This window comes from Xiphophorus maculatus, chromosome 23, assembly GCF_002775205.1.
Source record: "Xiphophorus maculatus strain JP 163 A chromosome 23, X_maculatus-5.0-male, whole genome shotgun sequence".
In the NCBI taxonomy this organism is placed as follows: Eukaryota; Metazoa; Chordata; class Actinopteri; order Cyprinodontiformes; family Poeciliidae; genus Xiphophorus; species Xiphophorus maculatus.
The window spans coordinates 15569200-15589222 of record NC_036465.1 but is presented as its reverse complement, the minus strand read 5'-3'; the positions used below and the strand labels follow the sequence as shown (position 1 = coordinate 15589222).

At 38.1% G+C, this 20023-nt stretch overlaps 3 protein-coding genes across 4 annotated transcripts in view; 2 read left to right on the top strand and 1 right to left on the bottom strand.

Moving 5' to 3' along the window:
* The first annotated feature begins 563 nt into the window (after window positions 1–563).
* LOC102218124 (P2X purinoceptor 3-like) lies at window positions 564–7739 on the top strand. Of its 2 annotated transcripts, XM_023328270.1 has the most exons (12): window positions 564–798; window positions 1695–1830; window positions 1933–2004; window positions 2403–2472; window positions 2891–2975; window positions 3121–3198; window positions 3354–3486; window positions 3818–3954; window positions 4032–4125; window positions 5787–5852; window positions 5940–6017; window positions 6728–7739. In XM_023328270.1, the coding sequence occupies exons 1-12, from the start codon at window positions 665–667 to the stop codon at window positions 6845–6847; spliced, it is 1203 nt and encodes a 400-aa protein (XP_023184038.1). In that variant the 5' UTR covers window positions 564–664; the 3' UTR covers window positions 6848–7739. The 2 variants fall into 2 exon arrangements, with proteins under 2 accessions (XP_023184038.1, XP_023184039.1); XM_023328271.1 differs by lacking the exon at window positions 3121–3198.
* Window positions 7740–9157: 1418 nt separating this feature from the next.
* Window positions 9158–19164, bottom strand: LOC111606888. The gene is made up of 7 exons (XM_023328289.1): window positions 19075–19164; window positions 14616–16031; window positions 14369–14502; window positions 12361–12778; window positions 12122–12257; window positions 10144–10358; window positions 9158–9761 (listed from the first exon to the last, which is right to left on the bottom strand). The coding sequence occupies exons 2-7, from the start codon at window positions 15462–15464 to the stop codon at window positions 9507–9509; spliced, it is 2007 nt and encodes a 668-aa protein (XP_023184057.1). The 5' UTR covers window positions 15465–16031; window positions 19075–19164; the 3' UTR covers window positions 9158–9506.
* The window catches only part of rad9a (RAD9 checkpoint clamp component A), an 8153-nt gene continuing 6804 nt past the window's right edge, over window positions 18675–20023 (top strand). Inside the window, exons 1-4 of the mRNA XM_005809798.3 lie at window positions 18675–18969; window positions 19078–19148; window positions 19292–19365; window positions 19458–19506. Coding sequence (XP_005809855.1) covers window positions 18936–18969; window positions 19078–19148; window positions 19292–19365; window positions 19458–19506 — 228 coding nt within the window. The 5' untranslated portion in view covers window positions 18675–18935. The remainder of the gene's footprint in view (window positions 18970–19077; window positions 19149–19291; window positions 19366–19457; window positions 19507–20023) is intronic.

Genomic DNA, 20023 nt, shown 5'->3' with positions numbered 1-20023 from the left:
ACTTTTCAGAGTTTCCTTTTAATACTGTTAAAACCATACATTGTTTCTCTCCTGCTTTCCCGTTGTTCACTACTTTGTGGGGTTTTTTATTGCATGGAATCCCAATGAAACGCATTAAATCGTGCGGTTCTGATGACAAAACGAAGAAAGATTGGAGGGAAGCAGAGGACACATTCTTTCTTTTATTGCCAGGCTGTTGTGAGTGAACTGGACACCGATTACTGACACTTAGCTGATGGAGTGAGGTGATAAAACATACGAGACACCTGCTAAATGAATTTGATACACTAGCAGAGAAATGACTGGAAATATATGGCGTATTGATTGCTGGCTAAGTGTTTACAAGCATCCACGAGGCTGCTGTGTTTTCACTTCAAACCAGAGATGTGGAGAGCAGCATGGGAGACTGGGATTTGTGGTCAAGAAGGAAATAGACATCCTCCTCTCGCTCCTTTGAGTAAAGAGGGTGAGGTCTGATTTATGTCATTAACCAATGACAGAGGGGAGAGACTGATTTTCAGAGAAGAAGACACGCCAAGGAGAGACACTCTGATGATTTCTGGTCCAAAGCAGGAGAGAGTTTCCCTGATTTTCAAAGGTTTAGGCTGAAGGCCTGGAGAAAAAGTGGACTTTTTCTTTCTCAGACCAAAGGATTTCTGCGGCCATGACTTCAGCACTGTGTAGCTGCCTGACCAGCATCCTGACCTACGAAACCTACAAGTCTGTGGTGGTGAGGAGCTGGCCTTTAGGGATCGTTTATCGACTGATGCAGCTAATCATCATCTCATATTTTGTTGGGTCAGTAATCTGTTTTTTATATGTTTACTTAAGTTGTAGTTTATGCATGAGTTAAAATAGATTCACTCCAGATGTTTTGAAATCCTTTTCTATTTATCTTGAAACCTGAACCTCCATTATTTGTCATGTAGTTCTGAGGATAGTTTTTCACATGTCCACTCAGGTGGGCAAGATGTATTTAAGACTGAAAAATGTATATAAAAACACTGGAACAATACGTTAGTTAAGCAACAAGACATACATATTTTAATGTCATACAATTTTCTAAAATATGTAATAAAAACTGACAATTTCCCCAACTCCGATGCTTGTGTTGCACTCTACATACTCCTGCCAATTGTAAGTTTAGAGGATTAATACTTTTGCACATAGGATAAGGTTGCTTTGAATGGCTTTTTCACCATGATAAATTATTACTTGACAGCTGCAATGTGTATTCACTCTGGTTTGTGATTCTGTCTCGAAATTGTATTTTGTTTTTGTGTCGACGCTGCCGCAAAACAGACATTGCTTTAGTTTCTTTGCACTTTAATTATGTAGGAGAAATACATACAAATTTGTTCTTTTGTGTGTTTATCGTGCTCTTAAAGTATTTTGTAGACAAATATAAACTTTGTCCAAATTCTATCCAGGTTTTAACAAAATAATTCAAAGGAAAAGCCACAAAAACACCTAAAGGTCAGAAGTTTGATATCAAACATTTCCTTTTCTGAGATGCATCTGGATTATCACCGAAACAATCGTTATTACTTTTATTATCAATGTGTTTCACATCAAATTTATATTCTTGCCTAAAATCTAGATATTTGCATAAGTTTTGGTTGAATGGTTTTAGACTTGGAGGTAAGATCTGAAACTGAGCTCAACCTCTGAATGTCGTTTCATTTGCCCTGCAGCTACGTCTTCCTCTATGAAAGAGCTTACCAGGTGGCCGACACAGCCACCGAGTCCTCAGTCATAACGAAAGTGAAAGGATTTGGCAGACTTAACAACGCTGTGATGGATGTAGCTGATTATATCTACCCTCCTCAGGTGTGAAACACACAACTACACAATTAAACACCTTTAAAAACAGAAACTCAGACTCAATTTATACTTTAATAAAAAAAATATACATGCTGTGGTGTGTTTCAGGGTGAAGGCGTGTTTAGCATCATTACGAAAATCATAAAAACGGACAACCAGTTCCAGGGGAGATGTTCAGAGGTGACACATTTGGAACAGTTCAACATGTATTTTCCCAATGTTTACCAGTTCACTTGGATAAAGCTTTAATTTATTAGCATATTTCAAACCTTCATGATTGTAATTAAACACACATCATGTGTGTAAGGAATCATGTAACAAAATCTGTAAATACACAGATGACACACATAACATGAGAAATTTTGCATATAAATCGTTCCACCAACAACTTATGACTCAAATTACAGACCAGATGCTGGCGAAGCTTTATGCAGTAAAACTCACCTGTCTGTGCAATCTTACTGAAATCATCTTGCATGCTACTTGCTATGTGTGTACCCAGAAAAATTTAGCTTTGTCATAAAATTTAGCTTCGTCATAAACAACTTAAACTTGTTGTGTCTCCATGTTTATTTCAGACTGAGAAAGAGTTTAATTGCAGCACAAATGCAGACTGTCTACAACATCTTGGCTCTGTTCAAGCTGACGGTGAGTATAACCTTTAAGGATTGTGGGATCCTTGGTCTGTGAGGGCATTCACACACCTCATGTCATCTGTAATCATGTTTTACACTGCATGCCTTACATGACGAGTTCTTAATTAATGCATTTGTGCCATTCCACAACCATTGTTTCCAATCCCAAAATGAAACTCCTATCAAATTTACTCAGATTGTTGTAATGTAATCTTGCTCATCTGCTAGGATTCCTTTGTATCTGTTGTCACTTACTGTTAGATGCTCCAGCAACTGCCTGTAACAGTTACTCTGGTGTCCATTGTGGAAGAAATCATGTAACAATTGTTGTTCTTGTATATACACACACACACTTGTAGAAGTGAATCTTTAAGCATTCTAAAATGATTAGACAATGTCAAATTGATAACCAATTTTATTTTCTTTAAAAGGTATAATTACAGGGGCATGCAACACATCTGCTGGTTACTGTGAGATTGAAGGATGGTGTCCAGCAGAGGATGACAAAGTGGACATGTGAGATTAGGCCACACGAAGATCCACACACACACCCCTCAACCCCCCCCCCCCCCTTCTGCCCCCCCCCCCACACACACACACACAGATTACTTATTTGTAATGTTTCTGTCTCTTAAAATGTTAATATTATCACCATCTCCAGCAAACCAATGCCTGAGTTTGTGAACTTCACCATTTACATCAAAAACACAATTCGTTTCCCCCGCTTCAACGTCAGCAGGTGGGTCATTCACAAGCCCCCAAACAAACATCTTCTTAACTTAAATCAGATTAAGGGTTAAGCAGAAGTGTAAGAAGAAACAGCTTCAGTTCAATCAGCATAGTTTCAAAATTTTACTTTTTTAATGTTTTTATCACAAACCTTTTATTTTTCAGAGAAAATTTTCCTTCAACAAAATCTATCAAGAATTGCACCTATGACAAGAACACAGATCCTTTCTGTCCCATCTTTCGAGTGGGGTATATTCTGGATGAAACTCAGCAGAATGTGACTCTGCTGGCAGACAAGGTCTCACTTTTCCTACTGTTTAAATTGTCCTTAATTTTTAGAGCTGAAAACTTCTGATACAAGAAAACTGTATTTTAAAAAAACTATATAAACACACAAGTCATAAGCTGTTATGGTGAAGATGTACTCAAGAGCACAGAGAGTACAGTTGTAATAAAGTGAAAACATACTGTAGTCAAAAGTCAGTATTTCATTCCATTTATGTAATACTGTATCCCTATTAAAAAGGATCTAGTCATGCAAATAGTTTTGGACTGTAGAGTAGAGTTTGAACTCCACAGGTTCAGTATTTACAGCTTTTGACCTTTGATGTTTACTTTATATTTGACAGGGTGGCGAAATAGGAATAAACATAGAGTGGAGATGTAACCTGGACCATAATGTTAACTCATGTGTTCCTACGTACTCTTTCTCTAAACTGGATGCTCCATTTCAAAATGCCAGCCTCTCCAAAGGTTACAACTTTAGGTAGGTTATAGTACTGAGTAGTTTGGGGGTTTTTTTCACTTTGCTTTTTCTTAAACATATTTTGTCATTGAATCCAGATTTGCCAAATACTACAAGACGGAGGATGGAACTGATTATCGGTGTCTTCACAAAGCATTTGCAGTTCGTTTTGATGTTATGGTGACTGGCATTGTAAGTTATTTGGTTTGTTTTTAAAGAAAAAAGTATGCACATTGAACTAGACTTTTTTTTAAAGAAAAGCTTCTTCCAAAGAGCACCTAACTGTTTAAAAAGCAATATCCATTCATTCATTTTCTGTGCTTGCCCAATTCTCATCAGAGACATTGCAGGACTGGTGCATATCTCCAATGGTCCAATGACCAGAAGACCCTGGACAGGCTTCCAAGACTGTGAAACAGATTAAACGAATGACCCTTCAAACTAAAATTTATCCATTTATTTTCTAAGCCTTCTTCATCATTGCAGGGTTAGGCATGGATGGGTCACTGGTCCATCACAAAGCAACACTGAGCCACGCAGGACAGACAAAAACCATCCATCATTTATACCTACTTCTTCTTGCAGGGCTGCCTCTGCTTATCACCAGTAGCCATCAGGTGACAGGTGGGGTACATCCTGGACAAACTGCCAGTCCATCACATCCAACAGAGACAAAGGGCAAACACCCATGGACACACAGCACACACACTTGTAAGGGCAATTTGAAGTAAACAATTAACATAATAGCCATTTTTTGGACTGTGAGACGGAAATCAAAGTAGCCTGAGAGAATCCACATATGCACAGGGAGATTATTCCAACTCCATGCAAAAAGACCCCAAGTCAGGATTCAGAACCTTCTCGCTGTAGCCCCAATCTGCAACATTGTGAGCCATCAAACAGTTTAACAAAACTTTCTTAAGCCCCATTATGAGTTTTTCTTAAAATCCTCTCTAGCTTCTTCTCTCAACCAAATATTTTCCTTGCCCACCAATGAAGCCGCTGTCCGTTTGGTCATTTTGTGTCTGCCTGCTGCCTGGAAAGTCCACAAGAACAACCAAGACCTACATCACTTCTTCTTCAGTGTGAGACCAGTCAAACTGTGTACAAGACATAACAACACAAGTTAAATGATATAATTACAAAATAAATCATCAACCTTTGACCGAAAGTGACTTGGCATCACGTACTTGTGCTTGTTATCAATATCCTATTCGTAACAAATAAATCCAATAACAAAACCTTGTCTGGATTCAGATGTGGAAGTCTGTTTCTCTCAATCACATCCTGCAGGATGCTGTGTCATTGCAACTTGGGCACAGGAGAATTCACGGATGACATCCGAATCCAGAGACTCAAAGACCGGATGATCTGAATTGGAGCTTTGTATATGAAAAGAGACAACATTCAAAACCTTCCCTCTTGTTACTAGAAACCTCACAGACTCAGATCTTTAACTCACAGGAAAGAAGTCCAACAACAGGGTACTCAGCCGGGGGCTTGTTAGTATCTCCCAGTGGCTCTCTCACTGCATCGTATAAGAGACATAGCTATGTTCCGGAGCCCAAACTGTGTGTGGAAGTGAGTTCAGCTATATCTTACTGGTACCAGTCAAGCTCACACTCCAGCTCAGTTTCCTGCTGAACCCCGCAACCCAATCCAATCGACCATCGGATACTCAGTGCCTAGATCCCTCTGACTCTACTGGGAGATTTCCTGTAGAAGTCATCAAGAGTTAAATGGATGTTTAGCAGTGAGACTGTTCCTTTTAACTTAAAAAGAATATATATAACTAGATCAAAAAACACTGTTAAAACAGATGAACTCTGTTCCGATCTCTCTTGTTCTTCCAGGCAAGAAAGTTCAGCTTAATTCCAACAGTGATCAATGTGATCACAGCTGTCACCTCAGTTGGGATGGTATGAACTATGTTATATTCTCAGAATAGAATAGAATATTCTTGTAATCACCAGTGGTTTAAACATGTTTTTATTCTGTATTGGCAGGGTACGGTTCTCTGTGATCTCATCTTACTGCACTGTTCGAAAGGAGCACAGTACTATAAAGAAAAGAAGTTTGAGGAGGTACTATGTGTTGACAGGCTAAAAGATAACTCAATACTTATCTTTAATAGATATAAGTTGGGTAAAATTGTTCTATCTCTTCATAGAATATCAGGCATATCTGATAATGTGAAGTAATGTCATAGTCAGTATTTATCTGACGACAATTTTCAGCGTTAAGGACAATTATTCTCAGCAAAATCCCAACTCCATATGTAGAAATATAACTATAAAACTGCAACTACACTTTTCCTTGCTGCATGTTGAGACAAATCATTGTGTCCCATTCAATCGTTTTGGTAAACACCCATTTCAGTAACAGTTGGAGGTCCATCAGTCCATTAGCTGCCATTTTTTAGTCACAGTTGATTCATGTAGTCTTTATCCTGGGGGACATAGACAGAAGTTAAAGTAGGTGAAAGGTCAAGGTGTGGTTGGACCATGCCGTGTCGTGTCAAAGATCTGCACCATGAATTCAAAGACCTTGATATTCTTTTTCTCATTCTAGAAATATGCTTTTACTTCCGGTATTATTTTTGTTTCAAACAAATTAATGAGTTTCAGTGGAGTGTTGTGTGGTTTATCATAAATCCCCTGAAAAAATGCCATGTTGTGCAAGCCGATTTTGTGCAGATCAATGCTGTTTTAAAGGCATTGATCACCAGATATTAATTTGACTCTGATTTCTCTGTGTTTGTGGTGGTGTGTTTCTAATTGTCTTGTCCACCCAGGTGTCAGAAGAACAGATTCATGAATCCCTCACGCTAAAACCAGGAAGTCAGCTGTCAATCAGACGAGGAAACAGTAGCTGCAATGATTCTGGAGCCGTGTCCCTCTCCACCAATTGCTGATGGCAGGAATCTGAAGGAAACTGGACAAACCTCATAGTTTTTCTCTCTTCTCTCTTGCAACACTTTCTTACCGTTTTCTTCAGCGGTCAGGATTTTGTAGGTGGCTGTAGGTTTATTAGGGCGGGTAAAACTGATCAACATTCCCTTCAACTTTAGTTAGTGACAAACCAAAATTGTTTTTTGTAATGTACAATTTTGAAGTCTGAGAAGGAAAATTGTAGAAGATTTTTTTTAAATTGTCTACACATAATATAAAAAGCTGACATGCTAATGTTTTCAACCTCCCACGGGTTGCCATGAGAACCAGCTCTTGCTGCAATAACAGCTGCTCCTCAGTTAAAAGTACAGAAAAAAGGGAAGATTTTATTTGCAAAATAACTCAAGCTCAGTCAGACTGGATGGAGAATATGCTGGATTAGCAATCTTCAATTCCTGCCACAGATTCATGTGTTGGGCTTTGATTAACCCTCTTGGCTGCCTGTCTTCAAGCAGATTGTCAGTTTGGTTGAATTAAGTTGCACATCTGTGGCTTCTGTTTACTAATCATGCGACTTCTGAAGGCAATTAATTGTGTCAGATTTTCTTTGTGCTGATTCCAGTAAAATACATAAAAGTTTGTGGTTGTAACAGGACTGGAGCGAAACATTTCAGGGTGTATGAATATTTTGAAAATCTGAATCATAGGATGTGACCGAGTATAAAATGGCCATTGTCGTTCATCAGTTTCTTAAGTCCTTTTAGGTGCAATAATGTGTCGCATTTTGTGTGTCTGTTAAGACTATATAATAAAAAAAAATAATTTTTTGTTTGTCATTTTCAGCTTAGAAGTTTATATGTTTTTTTGCAATACAACAAAATGTCTGTGATCTCAAATAAAGACTTAATGTGTCTTACTGTACAGATCTAATAATCCACATCATTGTGTGTGAGAAGGAAAGCGACTGTGGGATATGTGTGTGTGCGCATGTGGGCGTGTGTGTCCGTGCGGGCGTGTGTGTGTGTGTGGCTTGAGGCTTGCAAATTGGCCATAATTGCTGCACTTCAGGGTCAATATGAGATGTTTCCTGTGCACACTAATGGACAGATGCTGTTAATATTTCTGGAAGGGACTTTAGAGGAAAAGAAAAAACACCATTACACTCGTTTTCTTTCATTATTTCCCAGCTTTACTCCTACATACTTACTTTTCATACAGTAACTTATGTAAATTGTCATTTTCTCAGTTCTCAGTTAATGCATCATAAATTAATACGGTCATTTCCATTCTCTGTCTACTGCCTTTTTTTATTTTTACCATTAACTCATCAGAGATCTAAAAACATCAACTTAAGAGTCTTGGGGTATCAGTTTTCTGAGAGGTTTTCTTTAGGGAGAGCCACAAGAGAAGTTAATATCAAAGTTTTCCCATCCATGATATGCATCACACTTCTTGCTTTCTTTTTTTAATCCAATATCTTTATTTTCTATCATTTTTAACATGTGATAAATGAACATGAACAGTTGTTTGCTCAGTCAGCTTGCTATAAAGTGGGGGGTATGCCATAGCAGGCAATGATCTTGACCAAGATTAATCACAATTCATTGGTCAGTATTAATTTGATTTAAATTGCCATAAAAACAAAAACATTTGAAGTTTGTTTTTACCCATTACACACAATTTCCATTTTATGGTTAATTGCTCTTGATTTTTGCTAGAAATAAGAACCCAGCTGCTCCAGCTGAAGCATTAAAATGAGTTTGTGTCAGATAATACAGACACAGACAGCATGTTGTGCAGATGCAGACAGCAGAACTTCAAAAAATTGTATCAGATTTCTTATTTTTTCCAGTGATTTGGTCAAAAGTGGCAGATCATATCAGATTATAAACCTTTCTATTATTTTTCTCAATTCAGAGGGTTTCTAAAATGGTTAATTGCTCTTTAGCCCTTTTTATTGCAGCTACAAATTTTAATGCCATGTGGTGCAAAACATAAAAACACATGGCATCATACTGTAAGTCTAGTACTATGCCCATGTAGTTTGCAATTGTTGATAACAATAGTTATTGTCTTTGCAGGATGAAAACCCTCCTGGCCTGAAAACTTCACTTTGGAAGCAAATGGCTGAGTTGCACAGATGTTGATTAGAATCATTGTTATTATCTTAATCCGATAAGGTTTTCCTCTCTCTCTCATCGCAGACAGGCGGGATATGTGTGGGAGTCAGCAGCAGAGACATTAGATCAGACAGCAATCAGCTGTTGTTCAGTAGGAGAATAATGGAGAACAACACACAACAACTCTGCAATGATGGCAGAAAAACATTTCAATCATTTCATTTAAACTTTATTGCTAGACGCATATGATCTGATTGATTGTTTGTTAACAAAGCAGTTTCTGAGCAGGACAATGCAAGTGTCCAGAGATATTTGACACACATTCTGTAGGAATATTAATTTATATGGTTTCCATGTATGACTGGAAAAAATGCATAAAATAGCAGAAATTCCTGTAACCAAAGAGTCCTAGACCAGTGGTTTCAAACCACTTTAAAAACTCTGGCACTTTCACAAGCAGATAAATCTGTTTTGGAGACAAACTCTCCTCAAATATGATGGTTTTAAAAATGTATTTTTTAAACATTACTTATTCAGTAGAGTCATTTCTGTTCTACAGCCACTATCTGTGCTTTTTCCCAGCATTCATCCTCTTCAGAGCCTGTATCCAAGCAGGGAGATTTGAACGACGGGCCGGCAACACTTCGTCTATTTCTGCCTGTGCTGCCTCAAAGTCCGGCTCGAATAACGAGTCATCATCTGCTTCCAAATCTTCCTCCTCATCCTCCTCTTCCACCGTATCGTCCATGATGTCCGGCGACTCTATGGCGACCACCTGCTCGCAAAAATGAACCCGGCGGTTCTCCTCGACCCGTCTCTGCGTCACAGAATCGTGAATGACCAAAAAAAAATACAGACAGAAAACAACAAAAAATTAGTGTCAAATTTACCAAAATGTGTTAGACATGTTATGGTGTTATCAAAAAGAGAGCATTTCAGACATTCATTTTCTGAAATGTCTCTAATTATCACTTTTAGTTTAAGTCAGTTTATTCTTTTGTTTTTTCTGTATTCTGCATGCAGGGATTACATGCAGAACACATTCTGCATGTAATCCATATTGAATTTGACATATATGCATTAAAAATGCACTCAAATTGTGATTTAGTCCGTTTTTTAGCTGCTAATTGATATTTAAGTGTACCTTACGCTTTAAAACGTTACACCACAAGGAGGCGCTGTTATCCACAATCTCTCACCCGTTTTGTCATAGTCTCCATTGCGGATTCGGCTTCATGGGACATGGTGTTTCTGAGCACACTCCGGGGAGGCGGAGCAGAAGGACTCAGCGATGTTGAAGACAGAGAGACAGGAAGAGACCTTTGCTCTTGTGAAGATGAGATGTTTCTCTGCTGTGACTCCACTGACTCTTCCATCATTTGGATGCTGGTTGAGGATGGTGAAGATAAGGGCCCTGGTTCATCATAAGAGGGGAAAAAAGTGGATGAACAAAAACTGCAGCAAATGCCATTATTGATGAAAACTAGAGGAGGAAGTATTTTATTAAAGCATAGATGAAGCACGAAAACTGGCAGCAAGAATACAGACCAAGAATTAAAGGGTACTAACAGAGTACTTTACTTGAATGGCTATATAAATGAAAATTCAACACAAAACAAAACATTAGCATATGATTTGAATATTTAGGAGTTATTATATAAAATTTAAATGGGATATCTATTGACAATATCTTCGGTCAGTTGCTGCCTTTAGGATTCTGTACAATCGATTATCTCAGCATCCTTCAACCCTTCTGCATCCTTCACTACATCTGTGCAGCTTCTCTGCGGTTTTCCTCTTCCTCAGAACCTGGCAGGAAAACTCCCTGTCCAGTAGGTCCAACATCCCTCCAATCTAATAGTTTTAAATACTTGACTCCAAGCTAAACACCTGATCTTCTGTTTTCAGCTTTAGCCAAATTACAATCACAAGTACTGATAAAACTGACATTATTTATATTTGTTAAAATATTGTTCAGAATATTTTACATGGTTTCAAACTAAGTTTGAACTGCATTATAAAGCTGTTGCCTTTCTCATACTTCTAGTTAACCTGGTCCCTTATGTACAGCCATGAGTTTTCTTCTTCTTGGTCACACAGGTTAACTATGCTTGAGCCTGTTTTCTAATTGATGCAACATTATGATATCTGATTACTAACTCAGCAGGATCAATGCCGTCTTTTGTGGCGTTTTTATTTTATTTTTTAGTCATTGCGAATATGACTTCAATCAATCAATCAATCAATCAAATTTTATTTGTATAGCACATTTCAGCAGCAAGGTATTTCAAAGTGCTTGAGTGCTCAAATGTAACTGAGTAAAATCCAGGTTCGGGTTTTGCAAGCAACTTTAAAAAAGTTCAAAGTACGGAAAAATCACACATAATTACAGTAACGTGAGTAAATGTTAGTAGGTGCTTTACATCCCATAGGTTCCCTGTGAGTACCTTACAACTCCTGTAGCTAGCCTGATAATATCATTGCATTCCTCCAAGTACTCCTTTATTTACCCTGTAGGTTTCCTGTATGTCCCTTGTTGGTACCCATAATTACCCCTAGTAGCATGCTGTTGATACACAATATGTATTTTAATAGGTAGGATTCTTTTTCTTACACGATTAAACCCAGTTTGGATTCAATGGTGTGCCTTTTTCCTGACAAATAAAGTCCAGGTAGTTAAAGTTAATAACGAGTTAAAGTTAATACCTTCCTCCTGCCTCTGATTGGTTGTTTCTTACTGGAAAGCAGCAAGAAACAACTTATTTATTGTTGTTATTTATTCATTTATTGTTGCTATCTTCAGAAATACTTATTTCTGAAGATAGCGTTAGGCCCACAGAGATGAGGCAGATGAACTTGATTTTTTTCATATTATCTGTTTCATATTCTACTTTCATAACAGTGACAGTTTTAACAAACATGTAAGAAAACACATATTGTTTAATTAAGGAAGTTATATACTGCAGCTGTAAATAGTGTGTAAGTATCTCAAAAGTAACTTTCAAATACCGTCTTAAGTCCCTTGCAGGTATTTAATAAGCATCACAGATACCACGTAAGTATAGATGCCCTTTAAGGACTGGATTCTGCATATATCGATATAAATATGTTACAACCTGACAATGTTTACTGAATAATAAAACATAGATTGTGTGTTTTCATATTGTTTCTACATACCTTTATCTGTCTTTCCTCCATCACTCATTTTCTCAGTCTGAAATCTCTCCTCTTTCCTCTCAGCTGGCTGATGTTGCCTCTTTCTGCTCACCTGGATTCTGTTTCTTGCTATTGAATGGTAAGGATTATCTGATGGCTGCAACCAAGAAGAATTAATACTTGTAATGCTGGGGGTGTAAAAAAAAAAAAAAAAAAATTTTTTTCACATGTTGGCTTTCAGAAAGAAATGAACATCTGACCTCTGCGAACGCTGACAGCCTAAGCTGGAGTTTGGACAGCATTTCCGATCGGCTTTGTCCATCTTCCATTGGCTCCGACTGGTCAGCCGGCTGCTTTAATGCTAAAGTGTCCATGTTTGCAGCTGGGAAAACAGGGGCTGACTGTGGCATGCTGAAGACTGGACCAGGTGAGGACTCTGTACTCCTGAAGCTCCACTGGTTGTTCCCAACTCCAACCTGATTCAAAGTTCCCAGTGACTGATTAAGACTGTGAGGCTGTGGCTGAATATAGGAATGGCTTGATGGCTTCTCTGATGGTCTCTCAGTTACTAAGGATGTGGAGAGGTTTGGGTTTAAAAACTTAGCCCACTCCTGACCCTTGGTGATCTCGTCCAGAAGGCTGAATGACCCCAAGCCGATGTCAAAGTCACTGCTACGCCTGAAAGAAGAGAAAGTTTAAGCTCAATTTGGCTTTTAGGAAGCAAAACGTTAAAATCTTATAATCCAGAACATTTCAAATCATTAGTGTGTAGTTCATTGTCCTGATTAAAGTATATATAAATGTTAGATTCGTTTTGTCTCAGAACAAATGTAAAAATATCAAATCAAATCCAGCAGAGATTATGCAAAACTGCAAAATGAAAAGCAGAGACAAAATTTGTTAGAGCTGCATTTTTGAAAAATCACTCAGTTGTATTTACAGCACTTTTTTCCTTTATGAAACAATAAGAAAACATCAAGAGACATTACGTCTGTGATAAATATGGACAAATTGTGCCATAGATTCAGCCAGTCAAACCTCTCTTTAAAATTTATTTACGTAATGTTTGTTTTTTTTTACATTTTTCATTTATTTTAGTACTGATAATATGTTTTTAAAGATCTCTATCACAGTATGTATATTTAATTTTTATATTTAGAACAAATTTTGTTCTACTTTTTTCTGTTTCATGTAAACCACGTTAGTGTTAGTTTTAAATACTTTTGCAACACAAGTCATGTATGAGATAACTGAGGAAAAATATTGCATGTATGATGTTTTTGTTTTAAAATCCCTTTGACTTAATGCAACGTTTTTAACTTTTTAAATTGTTTTAATTTAAATAAAAATTATAGTTGATTGTCACTGAAAAAATATGTTTTTTACACCAAATTTCAGTTTCATTTGTACAGATTTTGTTCTGCTGTAATTCAGTGTGTATTTATTTTTCTCAAGAATTTCTCTAAAACCATCATTTTCCTTTCTGTTTGGCTCAAAGGTTGTTACAAACTTTAATCAGAGTGATATAACATTGTTTCCTCTGCAAATAAATTGAACATTATAGTTTGGGATTACAAAAGTACTTTATAAATAAAATAAAAGGTTTAAACCCAGACTTGAACCCCGTGGCACACCACAGATAACATTTGGTAAATCTTTTTCTAAGCCCTTGAAAACAGAAAAAGAACAGAGATTGTTTTATTCTCTACCCATTTTTTTTTTGTTGCACTTGGAAAAATACCAGCTTGAAAGGACTTTTTACAGGTATATTTCAGGAATTTACTACAAAAAATAATCCCTGTAAAGTCTGCAGGCTTTTCATTCTTTTTCATCAACTTTTCTTATAAAAATGAGCTGAGAAGAGTTTGAGGATTTATTTATTATAGAACAAAAAGGGCTTTTGAGTTGAAGCTATCAGCCAATTTGATGATAAAATCAAAAATGTAATTTTATTTCCCTCTCCCCTAACAGCCATTGTTTCCTCAAATGGAAGAATCACAACACACATAGTCTGAAAGCGTGTTTGCAGAAATCTGTTGACAGATCTTGTCAGCAACAGGAGTGCTCTTGGCACATTAGATGTGAAAATGTCAGGTAAAGTAGTCACAAGGCTATTACTGGAAAGATCCCAAATGCCTTTCATAATTCTGATGAGGCTCTAAGGGACAAATACAAATAAGTAAAACCTAACTCTTAATACTTTTAGGACATCAGAAACAATTTGGGCCTGTTTGGACATTATTAAGAGTGAGTCTGTTTGGTGATTACCCGATGTAGCTCGCAGTAGTGTTGTCTTCTGTTTGTGCAGGATGTAATTTGCTGGAATCAGTGCAGTCCGAAGGAGAGAAGGTTGCAACTGGATCATTATTTGGTTTGTTGCCTGGTGTATCTGGCATTATTACCTGGTTAGAAATTGAAATGTGATAAAAGGTTGAAATATGTCCTCAGACTATTATTTTATTTACAATAATCTCTAGCAGAATATTAATAATAGTAACAAAAGAACACTGCTCACTTGCGTTTCTTGTCCAGGAAGTCCATCTTCTTTTCCCTTTTTTCCAGAATTCCCATGTCTGTCCTTAAATTTCTCCTTGAGCTTCTGTGTCCATCTTCTCGTTTTATTCTCAGTTGATCGTTTTCTCCTCATGCTTGTTGCTACTTGGCTGTTTGAAAATACCTGCAAGTCGTTATTTTGTTGCAAGCTGCCGAATCCTCCGTTTCCAACATGGGATCCTATATTTCCCCCACCAGCTAAACTGGCGTCTGTGCTGTTCCCGGACCACGCCGGGACGTGGTTCTGGTTTTCCATCATGTTCAAAACAGCACCGGTATTAGCAGGAACGTCTTCTCTCATCAAGGTGCTGCCAATGCTCTCCTTCTCTGTATCTGCCCTCTTAAAGAAAGTGAGTTTAACCTCCTTTTGTGGTTTAGCAGGAAAAAGCGGCCTTGTGTTTGTTGGGGAGAACCCAGGCCCTGGAGCCTGACCCAGCTCCCACTTCTTGCCTGAGTCTCCATTGGGGCTGACTTTCTGTGAAGGGAAGAAAGTTGGACTTCTGGTCTCTTCCAAAGCAGAACTTGCTTGGTGTTTTTCATCCCTTAGGAAGCCAGAGGTACTGTTTGTGGCTGAGATTGAGAACTCCTTTGAAGGGTACCCGTTAAAACTAAGCACATTCACAGGACTGCTGGGAACTCCCTGGAGGCTGGCAGCTCCTCTCTCACCATTTTGGCCCAGAGTCGGAGCTGCAGAGGAGGATACAGGTGTTTGAAAAAGCGTCTGGCCCTCTCTTCCTGACTGAAGCTTCAGTCTCTGCAGCATAGACTGCAACACGGCCTGGCTGTCTGTTGAATGAGGTGACTGAGACATCTAGGAACAAATCTTCAGTGTGTCAGATCCTGGTTTCACTGAAACACATGTGAACAACGTAGCACATCCAGCGCAACAGGGATAGCTTCTACTCACTGCTGCATTTCGTTGAAGCTCAATAACAAGACAGAAAAATGTACCTGTGCTGTGATCATTTCTCTCCTTTAATCCAGCTTTGGCTGAAAAGACTCCGACGAGGGTTGGCTTGCTCTTGCCAAGTTTTCGGCTCTCTTTTCATCGTGCGAACAGTTCCTCACCACGAAATCAAGCCGAGGCCCACGTTTTACCTCTTATCTTCCTGCTGCTTCTTCTCAAATACGCCTCGCTGTCATTTTACATCCACTCTTTCAACAGTCCTCAAATTGTGCAACAAAAGTCCTTCTCTCTTGAAAAACAAGCTTTTTACATAGCTCCTCTTGCTTCTTGTAAAAGTGTCTCTCTTTCTCTAAATGTCCACCGTTTGGGCACTCAAGCCTGTTCTAGTAATACCTCTTCGTCAGCAGCTGCTTATATCACCTCTGATGGGAGGAGAGTGAGAACACGGCAGCGTTCCTCACATCTTACGCACTGAAGAAGACAAACAAGACAAACCAGAGAGGTGAGATAATTCCACTTTGACAGTGACTCTCCCTCTGTGTGTTACTCTGCTTGAGCTTTAAGTCGCCCTACCTTCCTATTTCTTGCTGAGTGTAGCACATGAACACACCCCCTCTTTCTTCCCACAGTGACCCTCCATTGGTAATTATAGGGAGGTTTACTTTGAGAGTGGCATCTATTTTTACAGCTAGCTTCTTTAGATTGAGAGAAAACCATGTAATATATTTAGCAACCCATTTTGTGTCAACGGCTCTTCAGGAGTAACGTTAGACCTGAAGTGCCTTGTAGTAGCATTGATCTCTCTTAAACCTTTCTGGAAATTGTCACAAACACCAACTTACACATAATTTGTTAGAGTTCTACACAAAGTTGCTCTATCATGATTGCACAATTGTGAAGTGGAGAAAAAGTGATACAAAGCTTCACATTTATTTTACTGTATCTAGCTTTCTTTTACATTTGGTCCTTCCTAAATAAAGTCCCATGCAAAAAACATCATTTCTGGGTTTTCTAATTGGTCCGAATTACATGCCAACTCTGTGTAAATACATCTGATGGCATGCTTGCCCATCTAAAGTTACAACTCTGAAAGGGTTGCAGAGATTCACAGTTCAACCAAGAGAATCTATTGACAGCAAAAAGGTATTTATTACGCATCCAGGATCTGGCCTTTATGAAAATGAAAGGCTAGAATTTCAGCCTTTTTGATGAAAGTCCAATTTGCCACACAGGAGGTATAAGAAAAAGGCGTTCAGGTGAGATAAGACCAAAAAATAACTTTCTGCCTCACTTGCAAGTACTATTCGGAACAATGAACACTGCAAACCACCTTGAACACATCTTACCAAAGATAAATCATAGTGGTGCCAGCATTTTGCTGTGAAGAGACTTTTTCTTAGTAGGGTTATAAAAGGGTGGTCATAATTTATTAGGACAGATGATTCCAACCCTAAACATATAACCAATGGGATGGCTTAGATGAAAGTATATTTATTAGTTAAAATGACCTAGTCGAAGTCCAGCGCAAAATCCATTTGAGAATCTGGGGCAAGACTTCTGGGACTCTCTCCCTCCAGTCTGAGTTAGTTTGTGAAGAAGAATGCTGGTTTTACAAACTACTGACTTCGTGGGACTCAAAAAAAAAGTCACACTTTTCAGATTTTTATTTGCAATGTTGTAAACCAAGCATTATTTACCTCTCACGTCACAATAGCGCAATATTTTTGTTGCTTTGTCATGCAGTACCTCAGTAACGTAAACTGATGTTTGTGGTTGTAGTTTTAGAAACTATAATTAAAATGTGGGAATACTTTCGTAAAGGACTGTAATATCAGTATTATAATGTTATCCTAAAGACTTCTATTAACATGTGATGTCATAATTAAAGTCTAATCCATCACAATGAGCACCAGATGAAAATGATAAAAACAGATTTAGAGTTGCTTGTGTTTACATGAAAGTGTTGTTGTTTTTCTGTCAGCCTCTGTAGTATCACCTCCCATAAGGAGTGAGAATAGGAATCTAGTCAAACAGCTAATGAGGTTCAGTGCAGCACAAACATCTGGGCGATTCTACAGCAATCCAGACTTATTAAAGGCAAAATCAAAAGTGAAATAAGGCTAGAGGTTTCATGAGTGAAGATAAAGGCATACGTTTATTAAAATCAACCTCAAACTAACCATAGTACTTTAAAAGTGACCACTTTGAAAACATACTTTTAATGAACCTCAATTCAGTTACAATTTTATTTTTCTTTCTTACACCAGGAAAAGGGAAAAGAAAGCAGCTTAATTGAGAATTTGCTTTATTATTATGCATTGCATGTAAGCAAAACAATGCGAGAGAAATAAATATCTGCAGGATGCAGTGAGACGATTACAAATCAATGATATGCCTTTTGATGCACTGTATTATTTACCAGCAACTGTTTAAATTGTAAAATATATTAATAAAAAATTGTTTACATTTTATCTGACAGAGCTAAACTATCTGTTTTAGTGAAATATGAGTGTACACTACATTGCCAAGTTTTGTAAAAGTTTGCTGAATGCTTGTGATTTTAGGTAAGATGTGTAAAAAACTGGGTGAAATCTAAGATATGCAAAGATGTGGGCCTGAGGGAACAAGTATGGGAACCACCTAAAGCTGAAAGTTTCTGTTAGCAACATCAATATAATGCATTTTTCTTTTAAAAAAAGGGCAACAGCTGTTAGGTTTGAAAGTTTTCAGGTGTGTCACACAAGACAAACGAGAACTGTACCAGAGATTATAAACTACAGGAATAGTGATGGGTAGAGCAAAAGTAAGACATTGCAGAAAAGCATTCATTTATGTTTTGATAAATATCTTAGTACTAGTATAGTTACCAAATGCTAAATACTAGTTGGTGACTAGTTGAAACCCATTTTTCTGTCTGAATTAATCTTCATAAAAATGCTATTCAGATTGGGTTAGAATGCCCCCTTTCATTACTGTTTAAAAACGGCAATATTTCAATATATCCACACACTTATATCAAAAATTTACTTTGTTTAAAAGGTTGGAAAAACTGAACGAACCGAAAGAGTCGATTCCGAGCTAAACCCACAGAAAAGTGAATGCGCATGCGCTTGATTCCTTCTTCTCTGATAGGTCTACAGTGAGGAAGTGGGTTATGGCGGCGTAAACAAGGCAATAGTCGGTTATTCAGTGAAGCAGTCATCGCAAATAAGCTTTTGCAAACACGACCACTGCTATAATAAGTATGTTTTCCGTTGGAGTGTTTATTCTGTGGGCGGACGCTATTAAAACTCAACAAACTGGTTCTACAGCTGTTTGGTAGCTTTGGAGAACTTTTAGCAAGGCTTGCTCACCTTAACTGATATCTTTGTAAAAATGCAATGTGTCGTAACGGGAGGAAACGTGAAAGGTACTGACTATTTCCTGCTGTTCCGTCGTTCTCTAGCTAGGTCATACGCAATATATGCTAGCGATGACTTAATTACTGATTGTGTGTGTGTGTGCGTGTACCGACCAGTGCTGGGCAAAGCCGTCCACTCTCTGTCCAGGATCGGGGACGAGCTGTATGTGGAGCCTCAGGAAGACGGGGTGAGCTGCTCTGCTGCTGTCAGATACAGCGACACTTCCTTCAGCCATGCATGCAGTCTGGTTTCTTCCTGTTAGTGCAAACCTTGCGTCAATGAACAGTGTTGATTTTGTTGTATTTCTCTCTCTCTCTCTCTCACTTCTAGCTAGCCCTGCGGTCTGTGAACTCCTCTCGATCGGCATATGCTTGCTTCCTGTTCGCACCGCTCTTCTTCAGCAGGTGCAGGTTTTTATTTTCCTGTCTTTCGGAGTAGATCAGTAAGCATCACATTTATGCAGAGACTAACTGCACCGTTTCACGTTTCTGTGCAGGTATGCCATTCCCACTGGGCTCAACTTCCGCTGCAAGATGGCAATAAAGGTGTGGGAGCACAAATACACAATTTAAAATCTGAAATTTGCCGCTTTGTCAGTGGCTTTCTAACTTTGCGGAACGTACAGCCCTAAAGTCCACCAGGAACTGCTTCATCATCATCTGCAGTTTTTCCCACATTGACATAACGAATAAGTTCCTACAAGAGTTTCCTTATGTACAATTACAGCTTTTCATGTTGTTTTATCAGTACATTTATTTTAAAAGACAGTTCAGATGTCCTAGTATCAAGGTATACAACAGGCCAAATGTTTTAAAGCAGTTTTATTAGTTTACCTCACGACAAAACAAACTACATTAAATAATAATCCTCACCATAAAATATTTTATAAAGAGAGCCACATTAGGCATGTTTACTATATTTTTCCAGTATTTTTGGAGTCTTCTTGCATACTTTAAAGCAAGCTCCTCATACTTTAACAACATCATGGTATTTATATCAAATGCAAATTGTAATTTGTTCTTCTTTTACATTGAAGTGGTTCCTCTTGCAAATCCTCTCATC

What these genes read in the sequence shown, in the direction of transcription:
- LOC102218124 (XM_023328270.1), top strand. Translation starts at nt 665, where the DNA reads ATGACTTCAGCACTGTGTAGCTGCCTGACCAGCATCCTGACCTACGAA. An exon ending in TGACTCTGCTGGCAGACAAG is followed by an intron (nt 3,487 to 3,817) that starts GTCTCACTTTTC and finishes TATATTTGACAG; the next exon opens with GGTGGCGAAATAGGAATAAA. An exon ending in ATGTTATGGTGACTGGCATT is followed by an intron (nt 4,126 to 5,786) that starts GTAAGTTATTTG and finishes TTGTTCTTCCAG; the next exon opens with GCAAGAAAGTTCAGCTTAAT.
- LOC111606888 (XM_023328289.1), bottom strand. Translation starts at nt 15,464, where the DNA reads ATGTCTCAGTCACCTCATTCAACAGACAGCCAGGCCGTGTTGCAGTCT. An exon ending in TGGAGGAAAGACAGATAAAG is followed by an intron (nt 10,359 to 12,121) that starts GTATGTAGAAAC and finishes ATGATGAACCAG; the next exon opens with GGCCCTTATCTTCACCATCC. An exon ending in TGGAGACTATGACAAAACGG is followed by an intron (nt 9,762 to 10,143) that starts GTGAGAGATTGT and finishes TCTGTGACGCAG; the next exon opens with AGACGGGTCGAGGAGAACCG.